This window comes from Balearica regulorum, chromosome 5 (assembly GCF_011004875.1).
Source record: "Balearica regulorum gibbericeps isolate bBalReg1 chromosome 5, bBalReg1.pri, whole genome shotgun sequence".
Taxonomy (NCBI): domain Eukaryota; kingdom Metazoa; phylum Chordata; class Aves; order Gruiformes; family Gruidae; genus Balearica; species Balearica regulorum.
The window spans coordinates 39,960,073-39,980,236 of NC_046188.1; the positions used below are offsets into that span (position 1 = coordinate 39,960,073).

General features: G+C 42.1%; 1 protein-coding gene across 5 annotated transcripts in view; it reads right to left on the reverse strand.

Annotated features, from left to right (window-relative positions):
• The window catches only part of LOC104643212 (zinc finger protein DPF3), a 168,580-nt gene that overhangs the window by 21,703 nt on the left and 126,713 nt on the right, over nucleotides 1–20,164 (reverse strand). For 2 of the 5 annotated variants that reach the window (XR_012835701.1, XR_012835702.1), the window contains 2 exons: nucleotides 9,429–9,557; nucleotides 5,166–6,545 (listed from right to left, as the gene is read on the reverse strand). Coding sequence is in view for 3 of the 5 variants with exons in the window: in XM_075754302.1 (XP_075610417.1) it covers nucleotides 7,583–7,632; nucleotides 9,429–9,557 (179 nt within the window). In the remaining 2 variants the exon portion in view is untranslated. Of the gene's footprint in view, nucleotides 1–5,165; nucleotides 6,546–7,079; nucleotides 7,633–9,428; nucleotides 9,558–20,164 lie in introns of those variants that run through there. The other 3 variants (XM_075754300.1, XM_075754301.1, XM_075754302.1) reach the window with 2 other exon arrangements.

The window sequence follows — 20,164 nt, forward strand, 5'->3', positions numbered from 1 at the left end:
AGCTCCTGAGCAGTATTAGATAGCCAATAAAATCATCTCTTTATTTCCACAAAATGCAAGTGACTCCCCCTATGCTTTCCGCACACCTCTCATATCAGTTCTGGATGACTCGAAGGTCCAAAATCCTAGGAGATGCCAGTGACCAAAAGGATAATTCAAAGACGTGAACTGGCAGCATCCCCTTAACAGGGGTGTCAGAACTTGAAACTGCAATAGCTGGGGGTTTTTCTAAACGTTACTACAACTTGTCTTCTCTGAAACTGGCAACTTAACACTCATGGAAATACAGACAGGGACATGAAAATAGTTCCAACTCAATTTCAGTATTCTATGGTATTTATACAAGTTGGGTTTTTTTCAATCCTGGTAGATATCTGGCAAAGAGAACGAAGATTGGTAGGGTTTATTGTAATGGCTCAGCAGCAAAAATTCAGCCTGGCCACATTCCTGCACTGTGAGGGTTTGTCAAAAAAACCCCATGCAGCATGAACACATGCATGTGCCTCATATTTTACATACACTCATAGCTACAAATTTTAAATAAATAAGAAAAAATCACGGAGAATAAGAAATGGGTGTTTATTGGAAACATCTACATATGTCGCAGCACAAAACACACTGGGCAGATTTTGCAGTTTTTATATTAAAACGACTCCCAGTGGGGTCAGTACAATGTTTGCTTGAGGAATTGATTCAGTAAAACTGCTTGCCATGGGGAAGAGGCAAATTGCATGAGGAGCCAGGCTTTGAAAGCTCCGTAGTTTGATGGTATTTGAATTATAATTTTAGGGCCCATCTCAAAATATCATTGCAAGAATTAACCAAAGAAAGGCAAAGCAAGCAGGAGAGAACGCAGCGGTGCCCCGGCACAGTCCGGACTCAGCGACTCTCAGGCAGCAAACTGAGTCTCTGTCTTCAATCAAGAGCCTAAGCTGAGGTCAGTAAAATGGCAAACTGGAACCCAAAATGAATAACTAATGTAAAAGCTCAAAGGCAAAACAATGGGGGGAGGGGATTCTAATAACACATTCTGCTGAAACAAATGGCCATCTTGGAGCTTGTCTACACCATACTAGCAAGCGTATTAACATTGAGGTTTCATTCAATAAAGCAACAGCTAAGAAAGCCCAGTGCTAATCCTTCCGAAGCCAGTGGCAAAGTTCTCTCTGGACCTTGTTTCAGCAGCCCAGGCTCATCATTTATGACCTTACCACATATATACAATGCTATTCCAAGCACCATTACATATACAAGAAACAAATAGCCAACCCACAAAACTGGGGGGTGCCTGGGTGGAGAAAAGAGATGCAAAGTGAAGCAAAACAGATTTCAGTTCCACCCCTGTTCTGCCACATGCCTCACAGTCTCCTTTTAGTTTTTAACTGTTATGCCAGAATCTCATATTTTCTTAACATTTCTTGATATATATTATCATGCTTAAAATTTTAAACTGTTTTCATGCAAGGTCTGATATCTGTCCCTGCCAAAATGTCAACTAACAAAGAGCCACAAAAGGGAACATGCTGAGGATCAGCGCACACTCTGCATAGCCTAATCAGCTGCACAAGCAGCACGTCACTTCCTTATTTCTCCCCTCTGTGAATCAGAGTTTGCAGAGGATGGCTCAAGAAATGATGTTTCTTTTCTAAGATCCTTTAGTACGGAGCAGTAGAAAGGTGCCTGAGGAGACAGCTCACATGATTAAACACTGAAAAGTTTGAATTTAGGGCCTGAAATGAAACATCCCTTTATTCACATTTCACATCGGATCTGTCCTATTTGGTACATGGTTTGTGTGGGAGCATATGTTTGAGGAGAATCTTTGGACAGCCTTGTGCTAACCTTCCTCTAATAAGAAGGACACCTTTGGAGGAGGACTGGAAGAGTCAGGCTTGTGATTAGTTGAAGGACTGCGCTTTCAAAGATCTTCTTATGAAGCTCAGAACAGCAGGTCTCATTGAACTGCTGAAATCTCTGGGGAATACAGAGCATCACATTCCTTTCTGATTTTTAAGATAACTGTATTTTTTAGGTACAACCCAAAATTCACATTGAAAACTCTCTTTATGCCTTCCTAGTTTGGTTTGGGACTTATGTGTCTTTGAAGATATAGTTCCCTTGTTTCTGACCTGGCTATGCTAGTGTCAGGCTCCTTTTTTTTTTTTTTTTTTTTTTTTTTTGCATTTATGAAGTCTCCTACCTCATTAACATTGTCATCTTCCCCTCATCCATCTGAGAGGGTCTCATGTTGCAGCTCCTTTGCTTTGCTTTCATCTTTAACTTATGAGCTACCAACCTTCTTTCCCTGTTCCCAGCCTTCACTCCAGCAGTACCTGCCCTGAGAATATTTCATTTCCATATCAACACTTAATTCAATATTCACCGTTAACACTACTTTACAATGTAGCTTAAACAAGTACTCTTTTAGCTTCCATCTCTACATCTTCATTTCCTCCCTATGACTGATGCCTTCCTATGGTCAGCACCACACTGCTCAGCCTGCTGGACTAAACTCATGTTGGTTATCTCAGTCTAAGAAGACATCCTGAGGAATCCAAGGACTACTCTGCTTTCCCTAAGGATGAATTTATTTTACCTTCCTTCCTCTCTCAGGACTAGATTGAACCAGCGAGAGTCCATATACACATTAATGGTGTAAATAACAGTGACAGGTATTTTTCTATGCTATCTGTAATAAACGTCAGCTGGCAATTTTTATGCACTCTGTGAGCTGTTGTGGCTTCTTTCTGAGGGTACTGCGCTACTCGGTTGTCAGAAAGATGGGTGGTTAGGTTGCGAAAGGATTAAGACTGTATGCATTGTTAGAGTAACTGCATTTGTGAAGCGAAATCAAGACTTAATGAATTATGGGCATCTGACGATTGTATTCCAGAAGAGCCCAGAATGTGTTAGGCATGGTTCACAAAAGACAGTGGTAAGTACTCCCCTTGGAAAAAAATTATATTTAGAGTATGCCTATTCTGCAGTTGATGCGGTGAGTGGAGTTCTTCAGAAAGACGTACCTGGGTAGGTTTCAGCTAGCTAGCTCAGGTGCTGCCAGGACTATAGTCAGCACCGCAGCACGGAGCTCGGGATGGGCTGCAACAGCGCGCAAGAGGCTGAGTGAAGACAGCGCTTAGTAAATGCTGAGCTCTGTGCTGCCGTCCCTGCAGCAGTGGCCAGGTGCAGCTGGCTGGTTCCAGGGGTGTCAAGCCTACACCTCTCAGGCAGAACAAGGTAGACAAATGAAAATGGAACTCTCTTCACGTCCTTGATCATTCGGGTCTCCACTACTCCTGTGAGCCTTTCTCTGTCAAAGCATACTCTGATTGTATTTTGATGAACACTGGGTAAAATTCATACTCTTTTCTTAACCTTCTAATCTGTCTGGCATGACTGCTACATGGATGCAAGAAGTAGATGCAAGATGGATGCAAGAATTCATGTTGTTTGTTTACTGTGGATTTAGCACATTTCTAGGTACTTGCTCCTTTTCTATTTTCCCGGTTGCACATGGGTAAGTCAAAGAGTAGCAAGAGAAAGAAAAAAAAATTTTTTTATAAGGAAGAGAATATAGTACTAATATTGCAAATGTAAGTGCAGGGGTTGAAGGGCAGGAGTAGCAGAAGGAATCAATTTGAACTTCATTTTTCAAATTCCATAACATTTCAGGTTTGTGGTATTTCTTTGTGACCTGGGAACAACTCTACTTCTGGATCAGATTCTGCTCTCAGTTACATTAGTGTAAATTTAGACAAAATCCACTGGACTTTACTGATATTACTCTTTGGTTACAGTAAGGTGAGTATGGAACAAGTGAGCCCACAGTGCCTCACACGAGGGCTGGTTCCACCCATTCTTGGTTGGGAAGTGTCTTCCATCTTGACTTCTGTTGCTCTTTATTTTAATGTCTGCATTACCTATATGTGTGTATGTGTCTGTGTCCATACATTTCTGATATATGTTTACCTACACACACTCCCATATATACATATATTTATAATGATACAGGTATGCAAACTAAGTCCTAACTCTTTCAGAAATTTTGGAAAAGCAGACACCTGTATGCCTGTGCCTCACCCCTGGGAACCATCTGAAGTTTGAACTTTTAGTAAATACGGGAGAGTGGCAAAATATTATAAATTTATCTTGTGTTCCTTCAGAGAAAAAAAAGACTGGTTGTGGAAGGAATGAATGTTTTTATCAGTTAAAATACACTTCTCATTCACAGTGCTAAGTCAAAATATCATTGATTTGACACTGGATCAGTTATAATACACCAGCAGGAACAAAATAGCAACAGAAAAGGATTATCAATATGGGGAAAGCTTAAACAAGGCTTTCTCCTGGCAGGTGTGCATGGCTCTGGCATGCACTGTCCTGGTGTATAAATGCACTGAGGTATTTCCTAAGATTTTGTAACACCATTCTGAAGGCAGGTTATTAATGTAATCTAGTAATCTAATGTACATCAGTAACATGTATTCTGGATTTACGCCCATGTACCTAAAAGCAGAATCTGGCCACTGCTTATTCCATGTCTAAGTGTTCGCTTATAAAAAGAAAATAGAGACTGGATCCTTTCTCTTTCTTTAAAAGGTTGGGGGGAGTAGGGGGGGAAGTTGAAAGAGCTCTCACAGACAGTATTGTGCTACCCCAGCAAAAGAAACAGGAGAAATGGAATCCGTTTGGATAGGCTTCATTCATTCAATATATATTCATTGCAAGGCTGAAATTTTTATTCTGGTATCAAAAACACACACCTCCAGTTTAAGGATTAGGCACTGCCCATGTAAATGTCCATTTTGCCTCTGCTTTAAATGGGGCCATGATTTCACCCTGTTTGGCATTACACACATCAGTAAAAATATATCCTTAGAAGCTAATCTTGCCCCTGCTCCAGGGCGATTTTTGCCTGCCTTAGGACAGCACAACGTAACCTGCACACTGACTCCTTTCGAATCACTTCTGACTGTACAGGAGGCTGGATCCTGCTCCCACAGAACTTCCATTAGCTTCACCAGGGCATTAATGATGTGGCGCATACTTATAACACAATTTAATCCACAGGATTTACTCCTACAACAAAGCTCAGTCAAGGGTCTGTTGAAAATCCAGGGCACAGATTTCACAATTGAGTGAAAGACATTTCAGCTCGGACATACCTTTCAAATCCTGCTGCATGTTTCCTCCTTTCTGGGAAAGTCGCTGGGAAGGGAGTCACTCTCTTCTCCATTGCCCTTGGAACTTTAATGAGTATTGCTTTGGTTTATTTCAAGAGAAGCTATTGAAAAGCAAACAAAGTGTCTCACAAGACACTACAGAGAGAAAAAACTGGGTGGCACAGGAAAAAATGCTGTGAATTAAAATTTAAAAATGGAAAGAAAAGTACGGGTGAGGTATTTTTCCATATAATTTCTTCCATGATTCTGCTCCTCCATCTGTTTTGTCTTTGACGTCTACGACTTGCCATTCATATTCCATCCCTATGCTTGGAAATTGCTGTCCATGAAGTGAAAGGTGAAGGAAAAGAAAAAAAAGTAGAACGGAGTGAGGAAGACATGAAGGGGTGCAGGGAGGAAGAGATCTATTGAGTGTAAAGGTGTCCAAAGGAGGGATGGAAACATGTTCCCCAAGGTCATGGTCTTCAATGGTTCTGCTTCTATTTTCAGGCTGTTAAAGACAAGCGTAGCAGGTGTACAAGAAGAGCCAAACTCCACATGCTACAGTAAGTGCAAAATCTCAAAATGCAGAAGCCATCACATCAAGGGTTTCCTTGTCCTCCGATAGAGTCCACCCACAGTGGTTCTCTAGAAACAGTTCTATTATCAAGTAGACATCCATTCCTTTTTTTGTTTGTGGTTTTTTTTTCTATTTTTATTTAAAAAGTAGTTTTTCTAATAATATATAGAATATATAAATAATAATAATTAAAAAAACCTATTTGGGTTTGCTTTCTGCTCTCCAACCCATCTGTATTTTTCATGGTTTGCCGATATATATATTAAAAGACAAGAAAATCAACTCTGCTCACTATTAAAAAAAATATTAAATCCACCTTTTACGTTTCCAGAGAGAAAGAGAAGGGGGGAGGTGGGAGAAAAACAAATTAAATCAAAAAAAATAACAGGAAAATCAAAACCTTCTGTCTCTTCAAAGTAGTTTTCAAGAGCTTTAAACGCTTGTGCTTTCAGTGTACACCCCACAGGAAAAACAACAACAAAAATAACAACAAAAAAAACCCCAAAACCCAAGGACCTAAAATTAAAAAAAAGAAAAAGGTAATAATAATCCTAGTAGTAAAAAGGACAGCAAATCGCTCAGAGTTTGTGTGTCTTTTTAGTTATTTTAGCAGCCGCCCTTTTTGTCTGCAGAGGGAGAGCTGCCACCACAGCCACCTCCTCGGCTCGAGAGAGGCTCTTCTGCATCGTCCTCGTCAAAGCCATGAAAGGTCGAGGTGTCGCTTTCTGACGTGGAACCGAACAAGTCCTCCGTAGTGCGTGCTGGCGCTGCTTCGTCCCTCCTGCCTTCTCTTCCCAAATGAGCTGACATGTATGATGAATATATCAGCACATGGGTTAAGCAACAGGCATCATCATCATAATTTTTTTAATCATCATTATTATAAAACAATTCAGACTATCGAGCTCATAGGTGTGTGCTTGTATGTGCCCGCGCACCTCAACAACATAGCTCAGTAGAACTGCAGTAAGAAAAATAAAAAAGGATCAGTTTCTCTTTCAAAGAAAAAAAAATCTACAAACACCACAGGTGCCCATAGCTATGGCAGCGAAAGGGTTAAACATATTTTCCTCTCTTCAAAAGACATGAAAATATTTTCTCGTGATTACTTAGATCAATTTTAAAAGATTTTTAGACCGTACAAGTAATTAGACACTGTTAGCCCTAAGCACAATGACTGTCCTTCAGACTGGCATCAACTGTCACAAATTTACTGCTATAGAAACATAACCCACTAGATAGCTCATCAGCCTCAGGACTGTTTTTCATCCCTGTCCTTCACCTGATCCTAAAGAGCCTCCTCTCTAGACAGAATGAAATACATTTTGAAGACTAAGTGAAAGTAACCTAAACAAATGCTTTTATTCCAATTTCATAGCATCTCCTTGAAAAATTAAAACCAAAATAAAACCAAAACCAAATATATACAGTTCGACAACTGAAACAACTAAGACGAGAAGTGACCTGTCTTGGGGAACACTGAAAAGTTCAAATGTGTGTGAATCAATCCAACTTTCAATATGGAACAGGAAATTCTCCACACAGGACATCAATAGCGGCAACAACAACAACAACAACAACAAAAAGAAGACTCTTAAAAAGAGAAGTCAGATACTGAAATCTGCAAAATTGAGGTTTATTTCATCCCTCAATCAAACATGTTATGTGATTAATAGCATAGCCTTCAAATTCCCTCTTCAGGAAAGGTAGAGAAAAAGATGTCTCTTGTGCCCCAGGAAAGTGAAAGTGTCAGATTTCAGGGATCGGCTATTTTATTATTCAGAAACAGTAGCATGGTATTAAGTAACCAACTGTTTGGTCCCCGCTCCAGCTACAGGAATCAGCCATATAACAAGTACACTGCATTGCTTGAGAACGAAGAATTAAATCCTGTTCGCAAAAACAAAATGGATATAACAAAATAATTGGCAGATGAACCACCTTGTAGAGATGTGTTTTTACTGACTTCGTGAAGGGAAGACACAATATTGTTTCCATGACCTCTCTTTCAGTATAATGAAAATGTTCTCCATTATCAAGAAAGAGAAAGATGGCAGTCACCAAAGAGGTTTCATTGTTTTAGTTTAGAGATTAGTGTGTGGTTGTACCTTAATCGCTTTCATCACACATCAGTCACACCATTGCAGACCCCTATGAATGACCCAGGTGGGTCAGAATTTGTACAAGGATAGCATTTAATGGAATTGATTTTGCACAATTTAGGTTACATGCCAATCTACTTGTTCTATCACACTAAGGAATCAAGGGAATTAATGTATTTGTGTTACATTCAGATATAATCACCATAGCAATGTTTAAATAGCAAAAAAATATGGATCCATCTCACTGTGTTGTATCAAGACAATGCTGACATGAGTTATATTGAACTATAACACAATCAAGGGGAAGGGCAATGATCTTCCAAGATGGCACCACAGACCACATGAGCTTCCTCCTTCAGCTACTAAGAAGCAAACGTATACACTAACAGGTCCATGCCCCTGACTGCACAGCATTCATAAGGACGCCCCTGGAGAAAACTGAAGGGGTTGCCGTCGGTCCTCTGGTGACCAGCCAGTATCACTTCAGAATGTCTTCAGAGGTCACAACAACTGCAGAAGGCAATTTGTCAGTGAGAGTCTAGTCCTGCTCCCACTGAACGTGGTAAGAGGCTTACTATGAATTTCGGCAGGAGCATAAAAAGGCCATTCCCTTGGCACAAGAACACTCCACATCGCATTTCAGCCATCACGCAACAGACATCTTTCAGTGACTACAGTACAGAAGCAGCAGCAGCAGCAATTCTGAATTTCGAGGTCTCTTTGGTTTTCATATTTCCATATGATGGTCTTACGACCACTAGTATCACCACTGTCCAGAAATATCACAACTGGAAACTTGGACCAAAGCTGGAATATGCAGTTGTTAAAGGTCTCCCATTCCCTCTACCACCGCCACCACCTCCCACACAAGCTATAAATAACTGCTCAGCTGGGATAAAATTTCCCAAAAAAAAGAGAAAGAAAGAAAAAAATAAAAAAGAAAGAAAGGAAGGAAGGAAGAAAACAACAGTCCAGAAATAAAGACAACTCAGAATGGGAAAGACACAATTGCCTACATTTAAAAAGAGAGAAGGGAAGAAAACGGAGAAATAAAAACCTCTTTAAACAAAATTAATGATAGTCATCTTGTAAGAGGATAATTCTTGACAGCTACCCCCATCCCTACCCTGTAATTTCCTCCCTCTTTCTTTTTTGGATGAAGAAATGCATGAAATGTGTAATCAATGGAAATGCTTGTCATGCAACTTTCATAAATCTTGTAAGTAATTTATAGTTGTAATTGCAGCACTTGAAGACAGAGCCCATTCTTTACCATTGTCATAGGATTTTCTCCTTCCATTTGAAGAACAACTAGTACATGTACCAACATTCACAGAAGCCAATAAATACATTAAAATTTTATTATTTCATAAGACCCCATTAGCTTAAAAATGTGAATCCAACAATGGGTTTTATGACAGAAAATTTCTCAGTCATCCTTTCCCACAGACACAGACAAGAGGTAAGACCTTGTCTTCTATCCCCTCCCAAAGGTGCTGCCTTTCTTCAAAATCTTCAGAAGGAGCAAAAAATGAATCATGCATATGCCTTTGTACAAGAAAGTTGCAAGAAGGAGTCACCTACCAGAGCGCCCACAGTCTGAGCATGATACAAGTTCTTCAGGCCGGCCACTTTTTTTGTTCATATTGGAGCCTCCAAGGCAGAAGTCACAGTAGTTATTGGGAATGATGACCCCGTCTGGTCCTTTCTGGGCTGCAGTCGGGTTAGAAATCAGATTTACTTAAACAGCATTTGGTTTGGACATCTCCCCCTTCTCTTCGATATGATGTTAGCTCAGTAAGTTTGCGGGCCCCAGTCTTCCCAAAATATTGTCAATCAGAACAAAAAGTGAACCACATAAATCGCCTCCATTTTAAGTACGCCCTGTGGTGTGTCTATTTTGCCTGAAATGCACTTCACTGTTTCCTTTATAATGCCAGCCAGGCTGGTCCCTCACAAGGACCTGCTGCCAGAGATCCCTGTACAGTTCAGGGACTTGCCACATGCATAGAAACAACCCCTAATGCAGAATTAGACCTACACTGTCAGTAAGCCAAGCCTGGTTTTTCAGACAGCGGTGATAATCATAAACCCACAAAATACAAATTCAGAAAGGAAAAATACATTCCCCAAAACTCAAAAACCAACAGCAAGGAGGTGGGGGGATAGGTACCCTAAGTGGTTTTATTTCAAGTAGCTTTTGGGGCGATTACATCTCAAAGTGGCAGGATGTCCTTAGTCAAGAAGTTGGTTCAAACGCCCATGAATATTCACAGGCAAAGCCCTCTGTGGGTGGTTCACCCAAGGGCTAAGCTACCTGCAGCAGAGTGCACATCCCCTGGGAGGAGTGGGGAGGGCAGCGGGTCCAGCACCGGCGCAGAGAGTCAGCCTGAAGCTCATCCCAGCCAGCAGAGTTAAAAACTCTTTCAGCCAAGAAAAAAGGAGGGAAGTTACATTCTTATTTTCCAGCTAGGAATGGTTGGAAAGGAGCAGACACACACTGGGTCTTAAGTAGAGGAAGAGGCAGTTCCCTTAGAAAGGAGAGAAGGCCAGAGGTCTTCTGCATTCCTATTAGTTGAGCAGAACAGCAATGTGCCTTTTTTCTCACTCACAACTGCCATTTTCCTCCTCTGCTCTCCCAAGAGGGAAAACTTCTTGTTCCTGCATGCTCTAACTAGGAACTGGGGAAAGGAGAGGGGAGTGGGGGGACTGGTTGGTCTTTCTCTTTGTTTCTGCTTTTTTAACTTAAAAATTCCAGTGGTATACCTGGCCCAAGCCGACCCTGTGAATATTTCTACAAACTAGAAAAGGAAGACCTTTAAACTGTACCATCTATATTTAATTATCTTTTTAATGCATATTTTGTAACTTGCAGATTTTTAACACATGTTTTGACAGTCTTTATTAATGGTCTTTTTGTCCAATTCCAAATTTCCCCCAAAGAACAATGACATTCTAAAGGGCTTCTGGTAGCAGTCCAAGACATACACTTAAAATTTCCTCCGAGTTCAATCTGCTTTTCTGGTTTTGGTGCATCTAGTTATTCATTTACCTCCAGCTGTTGATTAGCTGAGCTTTTTGGAGATTGGTAACTGAAAGATTGCAGGTAAAGTGAAATTAAGAAAAAAAAATTAAACCCCATAAAGCTGCAAATACACCACTATCTTCCTGCATGGTCACTGAGTCCCTGATGGTATTTAGTAAACAATGGGCTTTGCTCTGAAACGGTCCTGGTTAGCAGATCCCCAGTTCTCCCCAAACCAGGGAGAAGCTCCCAGTGTTCAGTTAGCATTTTTCCCTGGTTGCAGAGAGGCGTTTAATACGTGCATGCAGGGTAAGCAAAAAAAGAACAGGAACCAGGTGGAAACCTAGCACACTGGCTCATTTTAAGAGCTGTAACAAAATGATCATAAAGTTGCTACTTGTACATATTTTGTGTATAAAAAGCAGATCTCCCTAGCATTTATTTTTCCCACTACAGCCCCATTCTGAAAAAGTTAAGTAATTACTTTTTTATATTGTGCTGCATCTACAGACAGGCCATGTGCAATGCAAACTCAGCAAGCTCAGCATTCTGTGATTTTTTGTTGTTGTTATTGTTGTTGTTCCTTATTACATTACTTCACCTTCCATCCGAGCTTCTTAAAGTGCCTTACAGATACTAAGATCCTAATATTAACCCTCAGTGAGGTCAAAAGCCTCTTTTACCATTGACTCTAACCAAAGTGTTGCTGGGCCCTAATTAAGTCTCGTGGTGAGGAGGCCACATTGCATTTGCAGCTGAAAGATGTGGAGGAAGAGTGATGAACTGGCTTACTCACGGACATACAGCAATTCTGTGGTGAGGCCACAAATAAAAGCAAGCATTCAAGGTGCCGGCCAGCGGACTTAGGAAAGAGTTCTGCTTCTACCTCCACTCATTTAATACTCTGCATACACTGACTTAAATTTTTCTAGTGCAGCTTATGACCCTAAGATCCACTGACTGTCAAACTCAAATGGGACAGGGGACCTTGTGAAAATACATATCCTAATCAATTCATCTGCAGTGTGTGGGACAGGTGGAGGGTATTCACTGGCTGTGATGCTGAAGGAATTCTCCTAGACTACTGGCAAGGGAATAAACACGGGGTTTGATCACCTCCTTTTTCTTTTCTTCTTTTTTTTCTTCCAATTTAGTTTAATTTTTAATGTGAGTGCCTATGTGCTCATCTATTGCTCATCACTCATAAATATGGACCTGGCTCAGTCGAGTGCGATAGAGATGTCAGGCCTGAAAAGTCGTACACAGATGACAAGTTCCTGAAGTTACATCAATGATGTCTTAAAGGATGTACCTCTAGAGCCAAATAAGCCAGGCAATGTTATTCTCTTCAATAGTTTTTTGTTCTAACAGGTGCAAAAACTAGAATCAAACCTGAATCAAGCTTATTTTCTTGATCAGTACTGCACAGTGAATTAAGCCCCAGGCTAAATCACAGAAGGTTTGAGAATAAAGAGATTTCCAGATGATAGTAAGCAGAGTTCTTACTTTCAAAGGACTTTTTTTTGTGTACGTCCTTGGAGTTTTTAGTTCTGTTTTACTGTAGTTCACAAATGATGGGGGAATTACGAAACAAAGCAAAGATAGCAAGATATAACGTGCAATATTCATGAAAAGGGTACTGTGCACCAAAAGCCCAACCCTAATCCCACCCCTTAATCAATAAAATTATTTATAAAAGTAAGGATGGGAATGGATTCACAAGTGAAAGCAATTAAATTACTAGGGACTAATGTGTTGCTGGTTTCCATCTGAGACTTTTTGCACACGTTAATCACAAAGTAGAAGGTGCTAGCTTCAGCCAGATGACAGCTCAGCTAAAGAGAAGTAACTCACCGCTAGCTCAATCATTTGGATGGGGTGACTACAACCAAGGCTTTTGTCTAAAAAATGTTCACCCAGAATCAGAAACTGTTTTAAAGCAAAGCCTTGAAAACCAACTGTGGCCTTGTCCTAACTTACTCAAAACTCGTCTGATTTTCTTTTACATTACAAACTGCAACAACAGATCAAAAGCTCTGAGGAGCTTTGAGGAGTACTGCCTGAGCTAAGGTGTGCTCATAGGGGCTGTATTTAAATCAGTGCCTCTTGCCATTTCAACTCGGTGTCGCTTTCTAGTATCATCAAAGGCTCTGTCTTCATCTACATCTGCCCCAAAATAAATAGAGTACACAATTTTTTTTTTTAAATACTTTAAAGAATAGATTAAGGAGAGACACAGAAAGATCTCCACAGTTCAAATGATAGTTTCTCTATACCTGAAAGCTGATTCATGTGAAGACAGGATGCAGTCTGAGAATGAAGTCAATATTTCCAAATAACTTTGGTATGCGCTTATTCTGAAAGATATTTTTTCTTCTTAGCCTAATCGAGTTAATTTCAAACTATATCAAGCTAAGCAGAATAAAGACCTACTTAAAATATGGTACTATCATTCACAGGAGTCTTCTTGCAAAATAAGTACTGCAAATTAAATAAATTCTGTAGTATATCACACAGTAACTTTGCTCTGTAGACCAAACCTAAAACAAATCGATTGAGTTTATATATTTAAAATAACTTCTGTGCCTTCTTGATTTTGAAGGCAGGGACTGTAAAAAGAGATATAGCTTCCCTTCTCCCCTCCCCAAGTAATCAGAAATCTGGAAGTTATCTTCCTCATGGTTTCAGTTTAATAGTAAAAGAAAGCTGCTTCTACAGAAATAACATCAAGAAATTAGGATTTTTCCTTTCTACATCATCTCATGACTCAAGAAGAACCTCAGTTTTCTAACTCTCATGGCTGCAAGAGAATATTTTGAATGGAAGGCAAGTTCAGAAGAAGGAATTCTTGTCCCTGTTTTTTAATCAGAAAACTCAAAATACAGATACTTTAAATAGCTTTCCTTCAAAATGTGACCCTTAAATACATATAGACAAAACCCTAAATAAAAAGAACCTTGTAGTTTTTCAATTTTTTGATTTCTAAGTGAAGTTATTTTGATGATTTGGATCACAGTCTTTAAACACCTGGAGCTGGAACCAGTGCTTAAAAGAAAAACTGGTTTCTCTGTTCCTTGGCACCAAATCACAGTTGCATATATTTCTTCAGTCTGTAGGTAATACAATATAATACTTAACCATGGTTTAAGCTGTGCATCTAGGTTTGGCAGCATTTTATCCCTATTTTTTATTATATACACACTACTGCAAAGACAGTGGAGAATGAGGAATAGATTGCATGCCTCACTGTCAGGATGGGGACTGTGCATCATTTATTTAAACGGTTACAGTGAATTGGCTACAATTGGGCATATATGCGTTCCCAAAGGGATTTTTGCTAGCACATTTTGTCCAGCTCTTACCTGTTTCTTTTGGGCTTGATCCAAAACCAATAAAGTCCACTGGAGGTTTTCAATTCAATTCAAAAGGCTTTGAAGCAGGCCATTTACTCTGTTTGCAACAAAAATTTGCAGAGGACAATAGAGACCACGGGAACCTGTGTGTAGGCCTGCATCAAGTCAATGCACTTTGCGATGGAGGAAAAGGGGTGGATTTGCTTTTTTTGTTTGTTTTTTAAATCTAGAAGACTCTTTGTCTGAGACAGGGGCCCAGTTTTTCCTTTCCGACGCCTCCCTTGTTCTCACTGTTGAAGCTCAAGTCCAACATTTGGCCGCCTGTGTAGCAAAACACCAGCCAAGAGCCTGAGCCTGCAGTCGTCAAGTCCCTTGGAGGACTTGATGACATATAATCCCAACCTATAGCCTAAATGCCCCCATATGCCTTCGGTCCCCCCACCCCCCACCCGCCAGCGCCCGCGCTCATCCTGGGCCATCTCCGTGGTGACTGGGATGCCCGGCCAGGGCTGCCTCTGGCCTTGCCACCTGCTATTGCTTCATCTCGTAAGCGTAAGGAACTGCGGCATGGCCCATTCGTTTGCTGCTCAAAATGCATCGGAGGAGGATAGGCAGGCTCGCGGAAGAAATTACAATGTGATAACTAAATTAAAAAATGGCTTTAAGGAGAAGGGAAAAGAAAAGCGGCGCTTGGGCTGCGGCTTTTGCTTGGAGGAAGAAGAGGGGGATGCCTGGGTGGGCACGTACCCACTTCTGCCCTGGTTGTTGCTGGGGTGTAAGGAGCAACGGTGGGGGTCAGAGAGGTGGGTCGTGGAGGTGCTTCTGTGCTCAGGGCACCAGACCCAGCCCTGGAAAGGAGCAATAAAAGAAAAACATATCTATAACCCCTGGTGTGGCAAGCAACAGGCCAAGCACAGCTGAAAGGCATTCAAGGCTCTCGCTCTCACATGTAGCAGCCAGGCAGAGGTGTGCACAGTCATTTCTGCGGCCTCCTCGCCAGTGAATTAAGTGCAGGGGTTTTTCATTGCAGTTTTCCAGGAAAAAATGTAAATCAAACTGAATGAGAGGAAATGGCTGGTCTCTCTGGGCATGTTTACTCTGTTGTTAACACCAGAGATAAGCATGTTGGCTAACCCCAAACTGGGAAGTATTGGGGCACTTGATACAGAGACCCTCCAGCAGGCTGTAAGTGCAGCTGAGGTTGGTAGCGACACATCTGTGTCGATGTGGCACTGCATTCAACCGAATAGGCTCTGAACTCGGGCGTAGCACTGGGAAACGGCTGCTGTTCTGTTCCCAGAGTGGAGCTAATCAGCCTGCACAGCCCGATGGCTCGCTCAGGCTCCCCGTGCTGCGCTCCCCCGCGCAGCACAGGCTTGCCCTTTGCTGGCAGCCAGAGACGCAGGCTTTGCTACTGAGAGAGGTGCTGCAAACCACCCACGCGAAGTATTGCCAGTTGTCCCTAGTAACTGGATTTTATATCCTCTTTGAGTTTAGTTGGCAGTGTGGGGATAGAAGAAGCTGTTGCCTTTCCACATGTTTTAGCAACTCTGACAGGTTTGCCTTTCCTACAGCCCCTGCTCACGGAGAGGCACGGCCAAGCAGCACTACAAGAACTGCTACAAGAAGGAGGTACATCTATAGGAGTCAGAGTCCCTCTGAATGTGGGGAAAGGAAGAGCATTTGATTATGTCTTTTACAGGAATTTATATGGCCCTTAAGTTGAGCAGCTAATGAATGAGCTGGGAGGTGGGCAGTGGGAGGTACAGCTAGGAAAATACAGCATCAACTGATCAGATCTCACAGGTTTGGAGAGTCAGAATTCCTGCACCATAAGGCAGCACTTCATAGAAATGTCTTTGCACTGATCTTATAAAGTCTTCTGCAGGAACACCTGAAGCATGGGCCAAAATCCCACTGCTCACAAGAAATCATTGTAACTGTCTAGTGCTTCATGACAATAAACAGTAGGAGATACTGAATAGGAAGGCAGACAAAAGAGTCTGACATGGTAACATACGGATTTCCTGATTTTGAGGAGTGCATCTCCTGAGACTTGGCCTCTGGCCACTGAAATGCATCACTCCCATCAGGTCAGGGAACTCAAGGAGGGATTATAGTGCTCAATATACAGCCCTGTCCGGCAGCATCCCTCAGTATTCAGGTAAGAATGGCCAGTGTCATGAAATGGCTCCCTGCGACATGTTGTAGGCATTGGAACTGGAAATTACTCACTGGAGGATGTGTGAGAAGGCAAAGCACCTAAGTTCAAATTCAGTCAAGCCTTTTGGGTTTTACTTGGTTCAAATTCTACAGAGAGGAGAAAAAAAGCAAGGAGACTGCAAGAAAGGAAAAAAAAAAAATATAAATGATACCATTCTGTCTCAAGACCTGACATGTTATTGAAGCAGCACACAGTTTTCAAAAACTAATTAGTCAAATTGGAACATTTTCCCATAAACTACTGAGAAGCACTAGATGCTTCTCTTCAATGAGACTTGTGTGTCGACAACAACATTTCAGGTCCTGGCCAGGCAGTATATAAAAAAAAAACACCCAAATCCAAACTACTAAAAAAAACCCCACAACTCCAAACAAAACAACCAAAAGTCCCCTATGGGTCCCTGTACATAGGAGACAAGTTTGGAATTTTCCACTATTCCAAAACTCAGAAAAACTGTTTTTTTCCCTCAGCGCCCCAAAACACAGGCACAAAAGTCTGAGAAATTTACAGCTGCAAACAGGGTTTGAGTGGAAATCATTACACAGTTCCAAATTCTGCAATCACTACTGTTTCTTTTAGTATTCTCACTCTTTTTCCTTATGAAAACAAGCTCTGGACAACAACAAAAAAACCCACAATAGATTAAACTAATGAGAAGTCAACTCAAGGTAATGTACATATTTTCACTGAAAAGGCACCTGCCGCAGGGTATCTTGTCGCAAGGTGGGCATTGATGCATCCTTGCATTCAGAAGTAGCTCCCATCATGGCCCCAGCGAGGATCAGCACTGAGGCAGGGAAAAAGTAGGCCTGATGTAGCTTTTCAAATTGATGCTGCTTGTGGAGAGGAACAAACAGCTTGTCTCCAACTGAGGGGCTGACTCTCGTCATTTATTCATGGCCAGCCCCCTGCCTGGATGGAAATAAAAATGTTTCAAAGATGACTGTGTGGGGGAGCTGGAGGACAGCTTGGAGGCACACTGAGGTTAGCACATTAATTTTTTATCTCTGGAGACTGGGTATCCAATTATGCCTAGAGTACACAAACAACTTTGGACGGTCTCTCCAGTAGAGATTTATCCACATCATAAAATCTGTGATGGAACCGGCCACAATGGGCTGATGCCACGAAATAACATACACAGGTGGTTTTGCAGGTCGGATGCACAAGCTAGCAGAGTGACAGGAGGGCACAGGACTGCGTTCTCCTTAACTACGTGCATTGCAGGATGGACTAACCTGCACACGGCAGCGAGGCCAGTGATGGCCCGCACAATGCGTTTTATTTAGAATTGTCATTGGCCAAAGTGCTTGTGGGCATAAGATCTGTTCAGTCGCTGTTCACCATGCAGCTGCCTGTAACCAGTGTTTCACACAGCAAATTGCCACTGAAAACTCTTCTCCTTTAAAGGAGAGGAAGTTTTTCTCCATGTAGACACACTATCGTATTCTCCCAGGAATTAAGGAAGAGCATTTATACTAGTACGCTCATTCACACACACATTTCAATAGATAGAAGTCTAATGTAATTCCTATATCAGAAGTGTCTCAAAATTTGTGAGCACCAGCTGCCCCTAGAGCTGGCCTGTACCCATGGAGTGAGATGGAATAAAACAGCAGGTGTTTTGTGGCAGGCTTGGATGCACCCTGGGCTCACAAATCTCACGCTCTCGGTGCCAACATGTGGAGGAAAAGCCAGCAGAAAAAAAGGCTGAGAATGGTGAGGGATAATTTCTTTTTATCGGTAGAGCTGGGGAAGGGGGGGAGTTGACTTTTTTAAGGGTTTTCTATAACCTCCTTTTCACAGTTCCATGCTCAGGTAAAAAAAATTGGAGAGTAGGTCCAAAATAAATATGTGTGCAGGCAGAGGCAAGACTAGGCACTGAGGAAGGGCTATTTATCTGCATCAAAGGGCTAGATAAGACATACAAACAAAGCAACTACAACTCAAACAAAATACAGGCTAAGATGTTTTAGGAAAGGCAAAGGCCAGAGAAGACTGTTGAACTATCTCTCATGTTGCAAGGGGTAATCTATAGGTGAGAAAGAAGGACAAAATAGAGACAGATATAAATAAACAAACCTTCTACAACAGTCAAGGACAGCGAGATGTGCCAAGGGGAGACTTGGGGCTTGGGCCAGTCCCCCTTCTTTGATACACATCTATTCAGTGGTTCTCAGTTTCAGCTAAGTTCCTCCTATCTACATCTCTTTCACAGTCCCTGGATAATTTACTGAACTACTCAAATTGGTCTGTGCATGAGGAGAAGAGTAAAGATAAAGGGGACTGGGTGTGCAGAAAGACAAAGAAGCCATCGGCTCTTGAGCTGGCACCAGCCAGGGCATCAATAGCTGAACCCTGCAGAAGCCCCGCTCCAGAAAGCTCCCTCCTGCATCAGCATGGCTGCTGTTACCGCAGGTACTGTGAAGAGCGGAGGCTGCAGAGGAGACGTGGGTACAAAGGAAGGAAGTTCATACTGCAGCCGCCCGCCTGAACTTTGCTGACCCAGTGCTAACCTCCCACAGCACGGCAAATTCCAAATGGCTGGTTTGAATTTGCCTTGCCTTTTCTAAATCAGGCTGCTCATATCTCTCTGACACACTGCTAAGCAAATAACCGGACCTGCTCTATACCACATCTCTGATCCTCCTGTTCAGTAGGTTGCGGATTAGCTGTTTGGATTAACATCCCCCCCCCGCCTTCCCTTCCTCCTCCCCCTGCCCCCCCAAGCCCATGCAGAGAGGATTCTTGAAGCCCGAGCCCTGCGACACTGCAGACCTGTCAAATCTAATTCATAACACATGCCTAGCAGTTCTTAGGGGAGAGGAAGGATCTGATGCCCTGGCTCCCCACCATCCCCCTGTACAAAGGGACCATTTAATGACTGCACATTAGCAATGTGGACAATTAGCATTCACATGGAAGATAAATGGCAGCATAAATTAAATATCGCCAAGTGAAAGAGCAAAGATGCAAGATCTGAGCTCAAGGCTGTAAACAAACAAACAGGCAAAAAGGAACAAACAGCCACTGCGACAGCTAAGCCATTTGGGAGAGTTACCTTCCGGCGTCTGGGACTTTCCCCAGGGGTAATCTCCACATTCGCATGGCTGTTGCCCATACCTCACTGGCTCCTGGCTGGTTGTTAAGCAGATTCTTTCTGCTCAGGAATCTGGACCTGAGAGTGTTTTACCCCACTGGCTCTAAACTTCTGCCTGTTTGGGGATCTGTGCATCAGCAGCTTCCCTCTGCCACATACTTCGCACAGAAGCCTGGGGGGAACACAAGCCCACGCAGCTCCCACTCTACCCTTTCCCATAGCGCAGAACACACCTTTCTTTCCATGGGCCAAGACTGGCTGCACCTGACCTTACCACGGCTTTTCTAGCTCCTCTTCTTGCTAACTACTATCATTTCCTAAGCACCAGAAACATAAGGATTGAGACTGTCCTTAGCCTCTATGACAAGCTGAAGGGCAGGGGACACTACCCCTTTGTGTTTGGGCATCTGTGCAAGTCCATTATCAATATTAATTCAATACAGATTTGCAATATGCCTCTCAGATACGCAACTATTACTGACTACTGCAGGCACAGGGGAAAAAAAACCCAGCAGAGATGATATAAATGCAAGTAAACAAAAGCTACTGGCTGAACATTGACATTCTCCAGCCTGCCCAAGCAGTCGCTCTTAGTGCATTGACAGCTCAAGTTTATCA